Raw genomic sequence first — 19,097 nt, forward strand, 5'->3', positions numbered from 1 at the left:
GTTAATGACTTCCCTAGGTTTTTCTTGTATACTCTGAACTATATATTCCTCATCGCTGTAACAAACAAAACGAGGTATTAATCTCAAAACAAATTTTCATCAATGCAATAACAAAAGAATATTTACATTTTATTAATTACAGAATACTAGCAAAATCTACAGTAGAAGAGAAAGTTTAGATTTACAGTTCACAGTTTACCTTTTCTATCGAAGAAGCAAACATACCTCTTATTTCTTAGTAGATGCACTATATTTATATATTTACCATATTTAAGTCATTTAGCAACAATCTAACACAGCTTGTGGTAAAATTTCTTAAGGTAAAAGTACCCACAACTTCAGTAACTAGGCCCATGTTCTTAAAGTGAAGTTAATTTTATTTCCGGTAATTAAACACATGAAAAAAAATATTTTCAGTTTATAATTTAACGTCTATAATTGGACAGAAGATTTCGATTGAATATCAGAAAATTGCCTTAACAAACGTGATAAACCCTTTCTCTATTTCTATATTTTTAGTCTGTGTAAACATTCATATTATCAAAATAGACGGGAAAGAATTTCAGCATTTTCTATGAAGTCCTAACATCATGTTTTGATTGGGATCGCCAAATTCTCCCAATTATCGAAATTCTTGACTCATTTGGTCAAATTATAGACTACTTGTCAAAAAAACTGTCCGCAGCCCCACTCGTATCTATGGACACTAAAACAGCACCACACATTAAGCATGACTTAGTATCGATAGTAACTTCAACGCTTGCGAAAATATCAAAATCAAACCGACTAGTTTATCCACGGGCCATCGACTAGTTTATCCATGGGCAATCAGCTAGTTGTATATATATGTCTACTATTTTATCATTCATGAAACTCAAGTCTTTTGCGCAATATCCAACATTCGCATGTAGCTGGTCTTTTTCAACACAACAAGGAGATATACACACAAAATTATACCCATGAGCTAAAATAAAAAATACAGTTCTTAATCAATAAAAATGCTCAAAGAAACATAGGAAACAATATTCGTTATACATGATTTAAATCTTGAATCCTAAGTAACAAATTTATCTATACTTTGAATTACATTCCGGTTTCGAATGTGGAATAGGTTTATAAATAGGTTTATAATATATAAAATAAGAGGGGGAGGGTTAGCAAAATAAAAAAGTTACTTAAAAAATACAAGATTGGGGTGCGGTTAGAAATATTTTCTTGTTATCCCACAAAAAACGTTATTACCAAGAACCGGTCAGCTATTCAGTGTCATTTCCTGACTTCTCTACCTAAACTTTTTGGAGCTAAAAACATTTTAAGGCGCATTTTATTTGTACTCAGATAGCTGATGACTGAGTTTCATAAACAAAATAATCATTTTGATTTCTGAAAAATTTACTAAATTCACTTTTTATAAATTCTGAAATTTCCTGATTTTTCTAGGTCCTCAGGTTCCTAAGATCACAGGCCACCCACTGAACTAATTTCATTTTTTCATTTTCATATGATATATGAAAAAATAATAAAGGAGACTTACTTGGAAGACGGCGAAACCTATCACAACACCCATTATGTAACGAAGGTTCTTGTTAAACGTATCAATCAATTGGTCGTAACATCCCTGAAAAAATACATATATTAAAAAATAAAACTAATCATAAAAACTTATTAAACAAAGCGGGTGTAAGAATGTGTGTTATGAAAGTACACAACGTTCCAACAAATACATGCGCATTCTGGTAGGTAGGAAATTTAAGCAACCGATGTATTTTCACAGACTAGCCGGTGTTCCGTGAAAAAAATCTACGAGATACCCCGTCCTTTTTATACTGCGTTGCGGGCGTCTCGCTATTTACGGTACCATTTTGCGTGACAAACGTATACGGGTTAGTTATAGGATATTTCAAAACTAATAAACCAGCCGTTTCAGAATGAAGTTCTGCGGTGTATTACTGATTTAGTAGTACTCTACGGGGGAGCATTTGCTTTAGTTCATTGTGAAAAAAAATGCTAACGTTGTTAATAATTATTTATGTTAACTGGCGTGCTTCATTAGTCTCGGTAGTAACAACAGCGACAAAAAAGGAGCCGTAGAACAAAAATAACTAAATAAATATAATAGTAATGTAGGCCACATATGAACTGTGAGAAGTCAACACGAAAACATGGAAATGTATGCCTTAAATGTTTATCGCAAAAAGAATAACAAAAAGGTGTGGTCACACTTACTTCTTTGTACAGATTATCAGGCTGATTGTAACAGGAATACCCCTGATGAGCACAACAACTCTCTGGTATGTGATGTTGATGCGATTGCGATACGTTCTTCCAATTTGATACGTTCGTTACACCACAACATTTCAAATTTCTTTGCATTTTATCGAATAAATCACGTGTGGAGGAGTGCTCATCGTAGTATTGATTGAACGCCTTCCATAAGTTAGTTTCCAGTTCCTTTTCAATCTAAGACAGATCACATGTTTAACTAACAGAGGTTTTTCCTAATTATTGACAGTTTTTCCAGGTCTAGTGAATGTAATTTCCTGAATATTCCAGGTTTTCCAGGTCTAAGTAAATGTAATTTCCAGAATATTTTAACGACTGAAAAAGTTGTGAATAAGTATATTAACAGAAGAAGAAACAAAAAACAAAATTACAAAGCAGAGCAGTTTTTTTTCGTGACTGAAAACTCAGTACATTAAGAGGTGAAGCGATGTGGCTCACATTGACAAGTTTATGAATTCTCATTGTAGCCACAGATTTAAAATTTCATAATTTTAGAAGATTTTAAGACAATTTAGTAGGTTTTAAATCATACTTCAACACACTGAAAAACAAAAAGAAGTAGGAGACTTTGCCAAAATTCGGGGAATTTGGATCAATATTTAGGGGAAAATACTAAAAAGTTTAAAAAAACTAAGTTTAGGACGAAATATAGAATTACTAATAATAAGTATTTCCTTTATTAAATTCCAGAAAGGCTGTTTGTTTCAAATTGCAGTAACTTTGTCATTAAAATTTATCAGTTTATAAGGTCTTATTTGAAAAAACAAGAATCTGTATTTTGGGTCCACATTTTTCAGGTTATTTTGAATATTATTAGAGTGTCTTCAATTTTTCAGGTTATTTTGGATATTATTAGAGTGTCTTCAATTTTTCAGGTTATTTTGGATATTATTAGAGTGTCTTCAATTTTTCAGGTTATTTTGGATATTATTAGAGTGTCTTCAATTTTTCAGGTTATTTTGGAGATTTTAGGAGATGTGGTCACTCTGAATTTATTATCAAATTCTCTTATTGGACAAAAACTATTCCTCAAAATGTACTTGGCATGAGTTTTATTTTGTTTTAAAAAAAGTTTAAGTAGAAATTTATGACCTCAAACAGAAAAAATAAAAACAAAAGCATAGTCTAAGTGAAGATTTACACTATCTCCCTTATACCCAGTATAATTGGCATTTGTTAGTTTATCATTTTGTACACAATGCAACGTCTTTTGTATTACTTCATACGTTTTTTTACAAGTATAACGCTTATAAGTATATTTAGGCTCACATAAGGGAATTTTTTAAGCATATGTAAAGCATATATTGCTCAGCTTTACTGAATCCTTTTAGATAAATCTTTTTCTTTTGTTATGGATATTTTAAATAGAAAAAGACTTTTCTAATTCCTTATGCACAATAGGATTTAAAAGCGTTGTGTGATTATATACCTAATTATTTGTTTTTTTTTTAAAGTTTGTTGTTGTTGTTCTTTTAAAGGTAAAAACAGGATTGTTTCAGCTTACCCCATGAAACAATTTTAAGTTTATAATTTATTTTTCCAATACACAAAACGGGAGGCACTCAGTTGGTTGTGAGAACTTCATCTTAGAAATCATCTTAGAAACTGATTTTATGATTATTTTACATCTTGTGTGTTTTAAAAAAAAATAGGAAGGAGTAAGCTTACATCATTTTTCTTCATATACGTAATAGTCCCTGCCACAATTTCCAAAGAAAGCATCAAGAACAGCAATGACAAGAACTAAAAAAACAGAATGAAAACCTCAAATTAAACTCAGCGCTTTACAACTTTAATGCATGAAAATTTGTTGTAAAATGCAAGTCACTACATACCACTCCAATAGTGCAGCGATTCTCATTGCATCCACCACATAAACCAACAATTCCAGTGATCAATATGATTATACCACAAATGAACAGAATGCCAGCCGGAACTATTGAGTACGTGTTTGCTGCTAATGTTGAATAATCACCCCACTTTCTCACATACAGCACTGCTAAATACATTAACACACCAGAAATCCCCTATAATGAAAAAATACATCATTAGACAATTTAAGTACAACTTTTCTTCCCATTAGAGCTACAAAAACCTACGCAATTTTTTACCCTACTAGAAGGTGACCTAATATTGGGGTTTAACTCACAACCTATTGGGCAAAACTCAAATGCTCTACTGACTGAGCTACTGATCCCCGAACCATACGGTATATAAATCAATTAAGGCAATTTTTTCAGATAACCCCTATTTCAAAATATATAGCCTGAATTAAATAAATAAGCCCCCACTCTAAATTAGAGTTTTAAAATTAAGAGTGTTGCCACTCTTAATATAGAACATACATGTTTTTTTTATAAGCGTGGCATTTATAAGCAACTGTAAGTTTAAATTTGGTACTTCTTAAGCATATGCTTAGCATTATGTGAAGCCTAAGAAAATGTTGTGAAGAATCTTTGTTTTTTGTTTGTGAGCAGTTTTTTTTTATTCTTTATGTTTGAATTAACCAGTATGTAGTGAGATTTAAGTTGAAATTACTGATGTTCAAAATTCCAATGCAATATTTTTTTCAAATAAGCATGTATTATTGAGCCTGAAAAAGTACTCTTCATAAGCATCCTGAAGTCTAAATTTGAAATTTCAATTGCATATAAAAATAATGTTATTTAATTCTCCTTTTTCAACTAATTCATTAACCTAAACAGCCGAAACTGTGAATAAACAAAAAAAGAGGACGACTTCTGATAAACTTACAAAGAAGCAAAGGTACACAAAAGGTTTAGCTGAGTCACCTTAAAAGAGGCCTGGGAACAATCTTTAGCAGGAATTGTATGTTACTTTTATCTAGCTAAAACCTTTCTTGCTTACTTTGTACAACCTATTTGAAAATTTATGGCAAAACTAGAATTGTCACTCCTCAAAGACAAGTGACACCTGCAATAATCTGAACCAACACTAAGATGAACTGATGTACGATTTCACAACATTGAGCCGAAATTTTTTTGCACAAGACAGTTCGACCATTTAAAGAAGTTATTGTTATACACACACAATTCTTGAAAAATATCGATAAATAATCAAAATGATGTTCAATAACATACTGTGATAATTGAATAACTAAGATTTCCCAATTATAATTATAACTTTTTACATTTGTTTAATTTAAGATAAATTTTACTTATTTAGTTTTAAATTATCTTCAAAAATCAATAATTTTTATCTTATTATGTTAAATCTGTTATGATTTATTGCTTTTATTATGCACAAGACAGACCTCCTTCATCCAACCTGAAAATTCTTTATTTGGTTGGAATAGGATAACTATCTTTTGGCTTGGTACTTCTTTTAAAACATTATCAGGTAGAAAAGCAGCAAGTTGAGTTAAAGATAATATTTTGTGGTTATAGGACCATATATATTGACATTAAAAATAAAAAGAAATATTAATAATATTTAAAATATTAAAAAAATATATATATTATTCCAGGATTTGTGGTCAACCTGTATTGTTTAAAAAAAAATTAAAACTATATACAGAAAAATATTAAATGATAGGTATATAAAAAATCATTAAATTAAAAATTAATGCATCACTGTGTTTTCTAGTTGCTCCCCTCGGTATACATAAAATTAATCAATTATAGGTTACTGACATGTTGACATGGCAACCAAAAGACATTACAGTTGGCATAGCGAAAAATCATAGATGACAAACAAAATTGCTATGAGATTAATTATGCAAACATACAAGACGAACTTTCATTTTCCTTAAATAATAACAGATTTTTTATTAATATCATGTTTTGCTTCACGAATTGTTTATTATTTAAACAGTACATGGAGACCACATAGCTACAAATTCGCGGTTTCAGGCTGCATTAAAAATTTAAAAAGAGGGAAGCAAATTTGAAACTAAGTCACAGAAGGTTTTTAAATTTATTATGAAATCTTAGGAACAATGAAACAACCCACCCCGTGAATTTGACTGTTAATTAGTATGAAACACCTTCTAATGAAAAATGGATTCTAACCTCTTTTGTCATTTAGGGTTTATGGATATTAGTGGCAACGCTAAACTTAAATTTCAAATGCATAGTGAAAGATAATTTTTGCTTTTACAACTACACTGTCAAGTACAAAAATAGGTTGCCATTATATTGTTGTTTTTTGCACAAGTGGAGGGTGTTATCCAGTATTCTCAGTAGCCATTAAACAGCTCTTTTCCAATTGAAATTTGTTCCAAATTTCCTAGTTTATTATACAAGTTATAAAGGAATAAGATTTCAAAAATACCTAAGCAACATTTTTAAATTACACCCTGAAGCGAAGCCTCATTCTTGTGTCCCTGCAAAGAACACTTAATTAAAGAATAATATATATTATAATACCAGTATACGTCTGTCTGCATGTCCGAAAAATGGTACCGCAAGTAGTGAGAGGCACGCAACGTATAAAAGGAACAAGCGAAGATGTAGCTAATCCAACACACACGGTGGCAGAATGCTTGCCAGTCATTGGTATGTTTGTTTTTTTAAATTCCCTGCTTTTTTCAGTACTTGTTTGCAAAATCTTGTACAAATGAATGAAATGTAGTGATAACTCAATAGTCACTTAACTATGTCTTTTTTCTGACATAAATGTATGCACTTAGAAATTAAAACAAACAACAAATAATAAAGCAATAAAAAAGATAAATACCATTCTTCTAATAATACGAACAACTTTTGCAGCAAAATAATTTTAAAACATTTACCATAGAGTAACACTTTCTTGAATACTTGAAATTTGACTTATTCTTCTTTCAGTTTATACGAAATTAATTATGCATGTGCATAGTAAAACTGAAGTTGAATTTCATGTAATAAATTATTCTTTGTAAAGAAAAACCTGCCAAAAATGTCAAATATGCTTACAGAAATAAGGTGCCAAACAAAACCGACAGAAATGATTTGCAACACACATTGTTTTTTTACTCACACAATCAATAACAATTATCTCTAATACACTGTTTGTAAATATGTTTAAAACTTATGTATATTAACAAAAATATGTCACCCACGCAGTTCTTACTACCACAGATGTTTTGAATTATTTAGAAGAAATTGTTAAATGTTTAACAATCAGTTATAAATGATCAGGAAGATACTTTTATGAAAAGAAATCACAACATATTTAATAAACAATAATTTTCTATCTGTAAAAGTAATTGAATTAAAATCAATAACATTTGATCGTATAACAGTTAGTTTTTGATATTTCCTAAATTTTTATATTGGATTTGATGTCTGATATTTCTATGATTTTTTTTTTAACTTTAAGGACTGTTTCTTTTGTAAAGAAAGCATATTGTTGTAAACATTAAAAACGGCTGTATTTAAACTATTTATTTTTTATTTTTAGGTTATATTCATTTTATTGTTTAAAGAAAGAAGATAAATATCAACATGTTTACAGAGTTTAAAAATAAAATTTTTTAATGTTGTTCGTTGTGTTATCGTGCCAAACATTCGAAGGGGTTTGGTGCATGAAGCTCTGAAGATAAGCACACAAATGACATTATATCTTACAACAAACGCAAACAAAACGAAACGTGTCATAATAAACTCGCATTTTAAAAGAAATTGCTAACAAAAAATACAGCCTATCATGTATGGTTGAAAGTCTTGCGATTGAAACGTTTATGGTCTTAAACGGCATTTAGTTGACAAAAAATCAAAATTTTGATTTAACCATCATTTTCAGCATACTTTTTTTACTAACTGTGCCATTTTTTGTTGAAAATAAAGTAGTTTTAATTTTTGGACCAATTTTGGCCTGAAATGACATTTAGGTGACAAAAGATCAAACTTTTGTATCATCATCATTTTCAGCATACTTTATTTGTTAACTGTGCCAAATTTGGCCAAAAATGAAGTGGTTTGAATTTTTATACCAATTTTGGCCTAAAATGGCATTTAGGTGACAAAAATCAAAATTTTGATGTCACCATTATGTTCAGCATACTTTTTTTGTTAACTTTGCCAATTTTTGTTGTAATTAAATTTGTTTTAATTTTTGGACCAATTTTGGCCTAAAATGACATTTAGGTGACAAAAATCAAAATTACTTACAGTACTTAGGGAGCTTGGGTACGAAGTTTAAATCTGTGACGTTGCAATTGACCATTTGGGACAAGGTTAGTTAGTTAGTCAGTTATACCAATACTATCCTCCTCTCAGAGGAACGTGAAATCCCAGGGTCGATTTTTTCTCAAAAAATGCTCCGAAAAGGAAAAAACGTTGAATTTCCTATGCCTTCGAGCGCGGATATTCAACTAAAGAATGTCAAAACAAATGAAAAAGTAAAACAACTCATAGATTCAATTAGTTAATAACTGATCCTTGTTAATATGGATAGGACATATTAATTTTGTAAGAACTTTAAACACAGGTCCTATTCTTACTTCTTTTATTAAACAAGTTCAACATGCTCAGGTATGAACTATCATGCTTTGCAGCATCTTTACCTGGACTTAAAGGGAACTTAGCTTGCAATAAAATTTTCTGGGTAAGCTTGTATAGGCCCTATATGTTTATGCACAAAACTTGTTTACAAATTGACATGCTGATCCTAAGATTTGGGGTCATCAGCAAAAAATTAAAAGACCTGCAAAAAAATGTTACTCAATTCACCTATATAATACCTAAGCATTGATAAGTGTTGAATGCACATCCCATAACAAGTCTAAAGTTTACTAATGAAAGAAAATGTCAAAATTGGATATAATATATGACATCATCATTTATGCAGCATAAATTCATTAAACGTGAATAACATGAGAACAAAAAAAGCTTTTTAAAAATTTTGTTAAGCACTTTTTAAACCCTATAATATAAGTCCAACATTATTTTATCCCTCAGGTTCTGTATCTGTGTTACAAATGGTTGGGTGCAACCTTATTTTGGACTCCTAAGAGAATATGTACAAGGGAAATCTAAGGACTAGCAGATTTATGGATTGTTCCATGGGAGTTTCTCTTTTTCTTAATGCTATAAGCATATTTTTAACTTTTTCATTGCTTTTAAAAGACATATTTCTAAAATTTAAAAAACTTGAAATCTAAATGGCCCACACCAGAAATGCCAATGCGTGGAAACTCCAAAACAACATTTTAGAAGTTTTGCATGTTTAGACAAAAGCATTTACGATAGCTGTTAATTTTACGTTGCTGATCTCTTTTGCATTTCTTGCGAAAATGTGTGCCAACTCCAGCTGATTAATTTAATGTATGTTTTTTTTAATGCTATTGTAAAACTTTAAAATTTGACTAATCACAGACGTCAAGTTGCTTCTTCTTTGTAAGGCAGTATTAAGTGGCTCTCACCTGTACCAAACTGGACTTTTTTCTGTTAAAGGAAGGAATGATTATCATATCTTAAGTATAAAGAGCCTTGGGCACAGGATTAAGTAGTGTTAAGTTGTTTTATGCTCATGAAAAATAATATATTACAATTCCACCTTATGTTTTCCAATTAGGTCATCGTTTATCAGTATGGATATCATTTCTTATATGTATTACTTGGGGCATTAATAATGCGATGGCATTCGGTCACAGCATTCTTGTCCAATAAAAGGGTTTATCTTAGGGAGCTCTGATGACTAGAGTGCGGATAGAGAGCCAAAGAACATGAACGACACAAGAAAGTGTTTGTGTTTTAGTCACATAAAATCAATCTTGATTTGGATGTCAAAGGCCAATTTCTGGACAATTAGTAGTGCAAAAAGAAGCTGGCAAAAGGATTGGCAGGATGTCTGTTTATTTTATCCTAACTATTCTCATAAAGAAAAACACAAGCAACATAAAAAGATATAAATGCTTTTCACTATGCATAATTTAATGAGGATATACAATTTAAATAAAATAAACTTTTACAAATGTTTTGATGACAGATTTAAATTATCAAAATACAAACAAAAAAGGCATTTAAACACAGATCTCTGTAGTACCTCAGAAACCTATTTATGAAGCAGATCTGATCCTGTGTTGATCCAGCTGAATTCGGCCCTTTAAGTAGGACTGGTACCAGTCAAATGCATTATTAATCCCTAAACAACCTAGTTTTTTAACAATATGATGGTATTATCAACAGCATCAAATCAAAAAGCCTTTTAAGGGTCAATAAGCACAAAACAATCGTTTTGTTGGTGAAGCTCAATAAGAATGACAGTTTTTGTGGAAGAAGAATTTTTAAAAAAAAAGACTGTCTATCATGTAGCAAATCGTACTCAAAGTAAAAAGATAGCTGGTCTCATTCTGATACAGTTCACTCACCCAATTTGATTTGAGCATTTTAAAGATTTGAACATTCCAAAGAAAACAAAAGAAACTGGTCGTTAATGAACCTATTCTGCCAATTTTAGACTGTAAAAAGTCAAATTATATCCCAAAGTGGATGTATTAAAAATATATCTAGTTTTGTACATCCAAAAAAAAGACTAACCAAATTGTAAGAAACATAATATTTTCAATTGTTCAATGGCTTGAAAATATTTGGATTACCATTATTTTAGGGATCGTCTCTAAGATCGTTTCAGTTTTGATACGAATTGAAACGATTTCCATACGATGGAAATCGTATGGAAATCGCTTTGTTTGTCAGTAGACAACAAAAACAAGGTGGAGGTTGGGATCACGGCAACCAGCCGTCGTAGCAGACATCGAACTTTTTATTTAAAAAAGGACGCCCCAAATTTTGATGATCATGATTTCCCACATGTGAATTGCAAACTGGTACCTGCTGGTTATCAAGTACTCCGGACAAAGTTAAAGAGGAGTCGATCATTTTCCATTCCTAAACCTTTGTTTCAAAAAACAAGAAAACGGTCATTGTCTGAAGGAGACACAGTGACAAATTTTATCAACAGCAAAGCGGAAATATGTGAAGACAAACTCAAAAGAAAAAAAATTAAATGGCCAAGAAATGGAAATTTAACTGTAAAACTTTTTCCGTCGCGGTTAGTAGAAAGTACAAACATAATGCACGTAAATCATTTGATGGAACTTATCAAACTTGAGAAACGTTTTAAAAATGTTTTTAATGTTGTATTAATTGCCGATGGCGGACCTGATTGGTCAGTGAAAGGAATAATAAATTTTATGTTGTTGGGTTTTCTGTGGCAGAATTCCAAGTTGGATTCGCTGATCGTGCAATGCTATGCACCTGGGCATTCAAGGTTTAATCCGATCGAAAGGAGTTGGTCGTATTTGACTAAACAAATCATTGGCGTAACTTTATCGGATAACATTGAAGGAGTTGTGCCTGCGGTGAGTGATAAAAAAAACTGGGCTAAAGTTTTAGACAATGCGACAATAGAGTGTGCTAAATTCTGGCATCAAAAAACTTATGCTGGGTTTGAAATTGTAGCAGAAACCGTTCTCAGCGATAATGACTTATTACCGCATATCAAAACAACGCACAGTCTCCTCAAGACCTTCGCAGATGCTTCCGCCAAAAAAATTCGTGAGCAACCAGAGTTGTCAGAACTACAATTAGTGCATCAATTTTTCGTGAAACACGCTAATCGAAAAGGATACCAGCTAGAGTTTTTCAGGTGCTCATCAAAAGACTGCCAGCATTGCCAATCTCACCAAGATTCAACAACTTCATGAGCATAACAGAAAAATTTGGAGGAACATGCCCCTGCCCTGAAGTGAGTGATATTCATAATGGACACTACAAAACATTTGTAGACATGTTGCTGGCACAAAATTATCGGTGCAAAACCAAGGAGATATTTAATCCAACACAACATGGATTGTGCAATCATCATGATTGTTCATATGCTTTTTTTTCTGCAGCTGATAAGACGCGTCATATGCGTCTTATGAAACATTAGGGTTTTTAGTTTATACAGTAAATTTTCAAATATATATTTTTATAAAGTTTATAGACATTTTTAATTCGATTTTGAGTAAATTTTACATGATTGAAAAAATATTACAGAAAATGTATAGTTCATGTTTTTGATTACCCCTATCCCTTTTTCCTAGCGTTCTATGAAAAAGATAATTTTGTAAACGAGGCTGAACAAATGTGTGGTTTAAATTGCATATTACATTAAGAAGATGTACATCTTTTATATAAGAATCGGTTTTTAGGAAATTTACTGGATTACACACTTCATTTTTATATAATAATATATTTTATAAGAACATCGAGGCTGAGAATGGGTTAAATAATCAAAAAGTTAAAAAAACTGAAGGCTGAAACGAAAAAACACTTTTCTTATAAAAAAGTGTAAAATCAGAAAATCTTGCGAAGGCAGAAAAAAGAAGAAAAAGAATATCATAAAAGAATGAAGAAAAATAAACAATTTCATGTACAGGTACAGGTACAATTTTACTCACAATCGGTATGACGTCAATGAACAGCTGGTGTTTACAGAGAAAAAAAATCTATTTTTAGTAAGTTAAGCCATTATCACTAACTAAAATCACTCAGGCTACTGAAATACTGTGGTACCATTCGATTCGTAATAATAATCGAAAAAATTGTATATCGTATTAAAAAGAAGTCCGGAAGTTCTTTCTTCCACACGACACAGCAGGCAATAAGTCAGCCCTGCCCTCGGTTTTGTGAGAAGAGATGTTCTGCGAAGACTCTAACAATTGAGTCTCCTTTACAGTTTTGCTTCATGTTAAACTGTGCTGCTGACAAGCATTTTCGAAGCATGTCACCGGCGACTTCTGCGATATACAACCTAATGATGCCCTAACGTAATGAGTTCTATTAATAATTATTGCTTTTATTCTTCTTATGTAAAAAAAAATTTAAATCAAACATCCTGAAACGATCTCAAATAAATATGCTGAAACAATTTCCAAAAGCAAATCTTTATAAATAATGTTTTTATATACGCGATTTTTTACGATGTAGAAATTTACCTATGTGACAGCGCGTAGGTTTTATGGAGAGATCTTTATTAAATTAATTAAATTAATAATTTCTTTTATGTTAAAAGAATGTAAAACAAACACCTTGAAACGATTTTGAAAAGATCTAAAATAAATATACTGAAACGATCATAATGATACGATTTTGAAACGAATTATGGTTATGTGAAACGATTTCAAGAATATAATAAAACAATCTTGAAACGATTATGAAACGATTTTATTTTTTAATGAAACGATTTACAAAATAGTGAAACGATTTTCATACGATCTGAAAGGATTTCAAAAAATTAAACATTACTTTAAAATCGTTTCAAATTCGTATCACATGCTATGCTAATTGAAAAATGAAACGATTTGAAACGATTTTTTTTGAAACGATCTCGGAGACGATCCCTTATTAAAAATATATACTCCTGGAGGCACACAAAGCAGTACATATTTTTTTTCAGACAAATATCCAACAAATTCAGATGTAAACAATACAAAATTTTTTTAAAGAAATAATTGCATTTTATTGCTAATTTAATATAATTTACTGTCAAGAAAACCACCTAAATAGCACTCCGGTAGAAAATGTAGAAAACTTACAAACAAATTTTAAAGCAATAAGAATGACAAAAACAAAACAAAAAAAACAGAATAACGGAATAAAGATAACAAAAACCTATTGATATCAAAATAAAACCTCAAGAATCCCATAACAAAGAGCATGAAAAGAATAAAACCAATGTCACATCTAAACAATTTTTAACAATTTTCCTGATAATTATTAATCAGAAGTACAATATTTTAGTCTTCGATTTCTCTGATTACATTGAAGGAATCAGCATGATATCATCCAGCTCTGTTGCTGGAAAAATGGATTTCCTGCAATTTTCTGTGCAAAGTATCTCTTTTAAAACCCTTCAACATGTCTCTGTAACAAAATCAAAAGGATCATTTTTTTAGTCTTATGCTTTTAAATGTACTTACATCTTTGCAAACACATTGAGCAAATTAAAATGATTTGCTTCTGTTAGAAGAGCAGTGTGCCAGGTATCATATCTAGATGTTGTTGGCATGTATTTTACAACCTTGAGCACAGGACTTAAATATTGATTTATTGTGAAATTATTAAAAAATGTTAGAATTAAATGTACAGAGATAATTCTCTTTTTAAATCCTTGCTACCTCCCAGCAACAGGTGGCCACTAAAATTACGAAAAACTAAATTTAAAATACATTTAACAAGACAGGTGCAACCATCTCCTCCATATTACTGCAATTCATTTTATTATACACACTGCGATTACCGAGATATAAATGGATGACAAAATTTTATAACCATTAAGGTGACGGTATACATTTATTGTATCAAAAAATCGATTATTTTTTTATTAGCCATCTATACTAAAGAAAGGACAATCTTCCCAATGGTGAAACTTATTTATTTATTTTTCGAAGGGGAATATTGACTTTATCCAAATAACTAACTTTTTTTTCTGATCGGTTTTAACACCTTAAATTGAATAAGAGTTAAGAGTGAATGGTTTAACACTTATCATGCTCTTGAGTATAACTTTTAAAAATAAAATATATTTCCTTTCCGAAAAGAAATGACCATCTGAAATAAAAAACACTTTCATTTCTAAAAATGTATGCCATCCTGTTCTGTTTCTGCAAGTCACAGAAAAATGTTAAACAACTTAGAAGGTTCTATTTCTATGATATTCTCAGTCACGTCTTAACGAATAATAAAATTTAAAAGGACAACCTTCTGAATATTTATCGCCTCAGAATTGTGAAAGTATCACCATCATTATGAGTATGCCTGAAAGGTGTGATATTTTTCGTAGTGTTGTTTTTTCGTATACCATCTATTCTATTTCAAATCTCTTTTACAAAACTACAGAAGATCTACAACGGAGAGTGCTACTAAGCTGTAGCCAACATGTTTATATAAAAACGATTTTTTTTTATTTTCAAAAAATTAACGATTCTTTAAGTTGAAAAATGGCCTTTTTAGAAAAAGTAAAATCAATCAAAAACGTGGACTTTGTGGAAAATAATTAAAAAATAGTTTTTACATACATCTATCACATTTCTATAGAACATCGAATGAAATTTGGAAACTAAGTAGTTTTGTAAATAAAGTCACTTTTTTGAAGGTGGGGTGTGTTTTAAAAATGTCTACAATTTTGCCACTTTAAATAGAAGTCATTATATATTTACCTTACACTTCGCTTTAGTGCAATACTGCCTGTTGCAGCTTATTTTGGAGATGAAACATTGACGACACAGACAAATAAAAATATAGGTAAATCCCAGCCACGTATCACAGATGACCTGGAACAATGGGTCCCGAAGTGGTACAATTTAAGCATGAGCATATAGACCACTTTCCGCGTGATGTATTTGTTTGGATTTCATTTTGAGAACAATGGGCATGTGTGCAATTTTGCGTAGGTAAAAAAGCAGGACTCACACAGGACAAAATGGTTATTAATGCAGACAGAAGATTTTTTGGGATAGCATAAGATAAGATAAGATAAGATAATTTTATTAATCAAAAATAGCTGTACAGTTCAAATAATTAAATAAATTTTAATATGAAGAGAAAAAACAAACAAACTATTTTTGAAGGGAGACCTTACCTAATGGCAAAAGCTAAGACGAGGATAAGGCCACCCTTGGACGAGTACAATAGACGGCACAGGACACACAAGACGGTACGAACATATATATAAGAACATAAGATCCAAGATGAACTGGAAAATTTTAACTATATTTTAAGAAGAATAAATTTTAACTTCTAATTCTTCTTAAAAGATTTCACTAATTTTAGCCAATATTTCTTTTTTGGGTGGATTTCTTTAAATATTGTGGTCTGTTGTTTATATTTTCTGCCTACAGAAATGCTTGCGCATGTGCAAAAAAAAAAATTTAACTTTTGAAAACATTGGCAAGTCATCTGTACAATTTTGCCAGCTAGATTTGAACTGTGAAAATAAAGCAAGATATTCTGGGTAATCAATGTAATTAACTTAGCTTGATACTATTTTATCAGGCTAAATAGTATATACTTCTTTACATTAGCTATCTGCATCTGCATAGATCATTATATTTATATTCATGGCCGTTTTGCAAATGTCATGTGATACTTTTAAACCTATTTTTCAGGGTAGTCAATATGATTTGAGACAAACCATGCTGTCATATTTCATAGAATCTTTGTTTTCCAACATCAAACCTGTTATATTGTGTAGTTTTTGCTAATTTAGCTTCACTTTTATACACCTTTACGATAATTCAATTGTACATGCGTTCCTACGGCTCTCCATCGTTTTACTATATCACAAGAAAGAAGGCAAAAAAACTTGTTTTTATAACAGTTTGTTAAAGATGAAAGCGTGTTTTCTCCAGTTTTTAGCCTTCTTTCATCAATTTCTTTCAAATTTTCAGAAAGCGTTAATAATAATAATAATAATAATAATAATAATAAGATACAACTTATGCATAATTTTCATCAAAAACAAAACGCGGCAAAAAATGTTATCACAAAAGAAAGTGTTTTCTCCTTAATAAACTCTTATAAAAGTGTGATGTTTACCTCCTTTGATCGCAACATGAGCTGCGACGGAGTGTTAGTTTTCCGAAATTATTGAAAGGTGTATTCAGATACTTGTAATTTTGTTTGCTTGATCAAAGCTTCTTCTGTGAGAGTTTGACTGTGAAACGTCCATCTTTTCCCTCAACTGAAAATTGTACCACCAACATTCCCTTGTACCACTGACATCAGGCAACAAAAAGGATATAAATTTGTAACCAAAAGAAGAAAACATAGCTAAGAAGGCCAAACTTGAAAAGCCAATCCACCCCAAGCACAACAATTAATCATAATGTTTCTAAAAACGTAAAAAACGTACCAATAGCATGAGGTTATACAAGTAGAGGAAACCTTTGCCACAATTCTCTGCCATGATAATAACAGCAAGGTGTCGACGAAAAAATAGATTTTACAAGCCCCTGCTGCAACAAACTTTAGCAAAGTTTTTTCTCTCAGTATTCCGTCTGTTTGGTGGTGGCTAGTTCGTATCAGCCAAATTGCGGTCACAAAATCTGCAATATAATTTATTCCGTAGGAAATAAAACAACTCCGAGGGAGTGCTATTCTTCTTCGTACTTTTGTGGTAAATCTCAAAGTACATTTACTATCACGAAAAGTTTTGTTTTTAAAAAACTGCTTTATGTAATACAACACAAAAGAAAAAAATATTCTGTTAACAACCCGGCCATGTAAAAAAAAATACTTTTTCAGAGTCAACGAACCATTCTTCGCAGTTGGAACATTGAGCCATAAAATTGTTTTTCTCATTTTCTTCGTACATTATTTGTGGACAAACACAAAATATGTTTATACTTAGAACCTTAGCCCTGCTCATCTTTACTCTTTTCATTTCTTCTTTTGGAAACGGAGAAAATTCATTCAATTGAAGACGCTAGCGTCTGGTTTTAATCCACGCGCCAAATTGACGGCAAAAGCAATGATAAATACACCACAGCCGACTGAGTAATGGTTACTGTCAAAGTTAGTGATTGACTAAATGCTGTTTGACATGCCGACTTAACTTAAGAATAACTTGGGGGATATATCGTGCTCCTTTCCCGGATACTTCCTTAGTAAAGAAACATTCGCCGTCTTCTTTACTGCTCTCAACCACAACCTCGTGTTCTGCTGGGAGTACTGCCGTCAATGCCGTCAAAACAACAAAAAAAACGAAATCGCAAGCACCTTTTGGAAATTTGATGATGTAAACTTCAAACGCCTTAATATTTTTAGAGAGGTTGCGCTTCTTTGCCATGAAGTATTTTTGCATATTGCGAACTCTGGGAAGACAAAAGTTGTTTCACATGGAACTCTACAGGACAATTCATTTTTTTTGGTTGGTTGTGTGAGCTTTCTTGTTGACACATCCCAGAGTGGTCTGTAAGAAGTCTCTTTTCTCTCTCTGAGTGATGCTTTTCTTTTTGACAACATTTTTATCTTTGCACTGATGACATTGGTATTTTCTATCACCAGGAAGATATATGTATGGTCTGAATGAGTTGTTAATATAAACAACAAATTTAATAATTAGTACGTCGTATAATGAGTAATTACACTAGCCCCTGCAATAATCCACGGGTTCGCCTGTCCCTTTTATACCGCACTGTGTTCGTCTCGCTACTTGTGCAGCTAAGCTTTTCTCTTTGGAGGCCATTTAAATTTATCTGTGAGTTGTTTACCAAGCCTGGCCACATCTTACTCTTGCAAAAACTTCATGGTTTAATAATGTTTGATAGGGTGAGTATTCGGAGTAAAAGGGCTTTCCCCGATATTGACCGCGTAAGCAAAGAACAATAGAATTAGCTAATCAAAAAGCGCAGCCCGTTTCTGACCGCAGAAAAATCGTTTAAGACCCAGCGTAATTTTTCCAACCTTAACTACTCCGATTTTCCGGTGGTAAGGAAAATTATGCTGGGTCTTCTGGTTATTATTAGGCATGATCTCGAGTTAAAATTTTAAGAAAAACTTGGCTTAGTTAACTAAGGTTCTTTGATTCGACGATATTAAAATTGAATACTATTCCGATTTCCCGGTGATAAGTAAAATCACATTGAAAAAAAACTCATCTTTTGTTTGAGATGAAGTCAAACAAATTCAAAAAAGCTTTTCATGCTTTTATTTATAATTTTGCCACCTTATAAAAGGTAGAGAGAGATATGTCGCTATTGAAGTTATTGTTCTTATTGTCATATATATACCTATAATGGGGTAAACCTTTTGTCATCATGCATACGATATATTATTCTGGTCATGAAAATATTCCCATTAAAATCATAAGATGCATTCTAGGTC

General features: G+C 31.4%; 1 protein-coding gene across 2 annotated transcripts; it reads right to left on the minus strand.

Moving 5' to 3' along the window:
• Window positions 1–77: 77 nt before the first annotated feature.
• LOC130634539 (tetraspanin-3-like) lies at window positions 78–17,313 on the minus strand. 2 transcript variants are annotated; one of them, XM_057444629.1, is made up of 6 exons: window positions 17,125–17,313; window positions 4,119–4,310; window positions 3,952–4,026; window positions 2,227–2,460; window positions 1,535–1,618; window positions 78–964 (listed from the first exon to the last, which is right to left on the minus strand). In XM_057444629.1, exons 1-6 carry the CDS (start codon window positions 17,176–17,178, stop codon window positions 875–877), a joined length of 729 nt encoding a protein of 242 aa, XP_057300612.1. In that variant the 5' UTR covers window positions 17,179–17,313; the 3' UTR covers window positions 78–874. The 2 variants fall into 2 exon arrangements, with proteins under 2 accessions (XP_057300612.1, XP_057300613.1); XM_057444630.1 differs by lacking the exon at window positions 17,125–17,313 and adding an exon at window positions 16,809–17,099.
• Window positions 17,314–19,097: the final 1,784 nt, after the last annotated feature.

This window comes from Hydractinia symbiolongicarpus, chromosome 1 (genome assembly GCF_029227915.1).
Source record: "Hydractinia symbiolongicarpus strain clone_291-10 chromosome 1, HSymV2.1, whole genome shotgun sequence".
NCBI classification, from domain to species: Eukaryota; Metazoa; Cnidaria; class Hydrozoa; order Anthoathecata; family Hydractiniidae; genus Hydractinia; species Hydractinia symbiolongicarpus.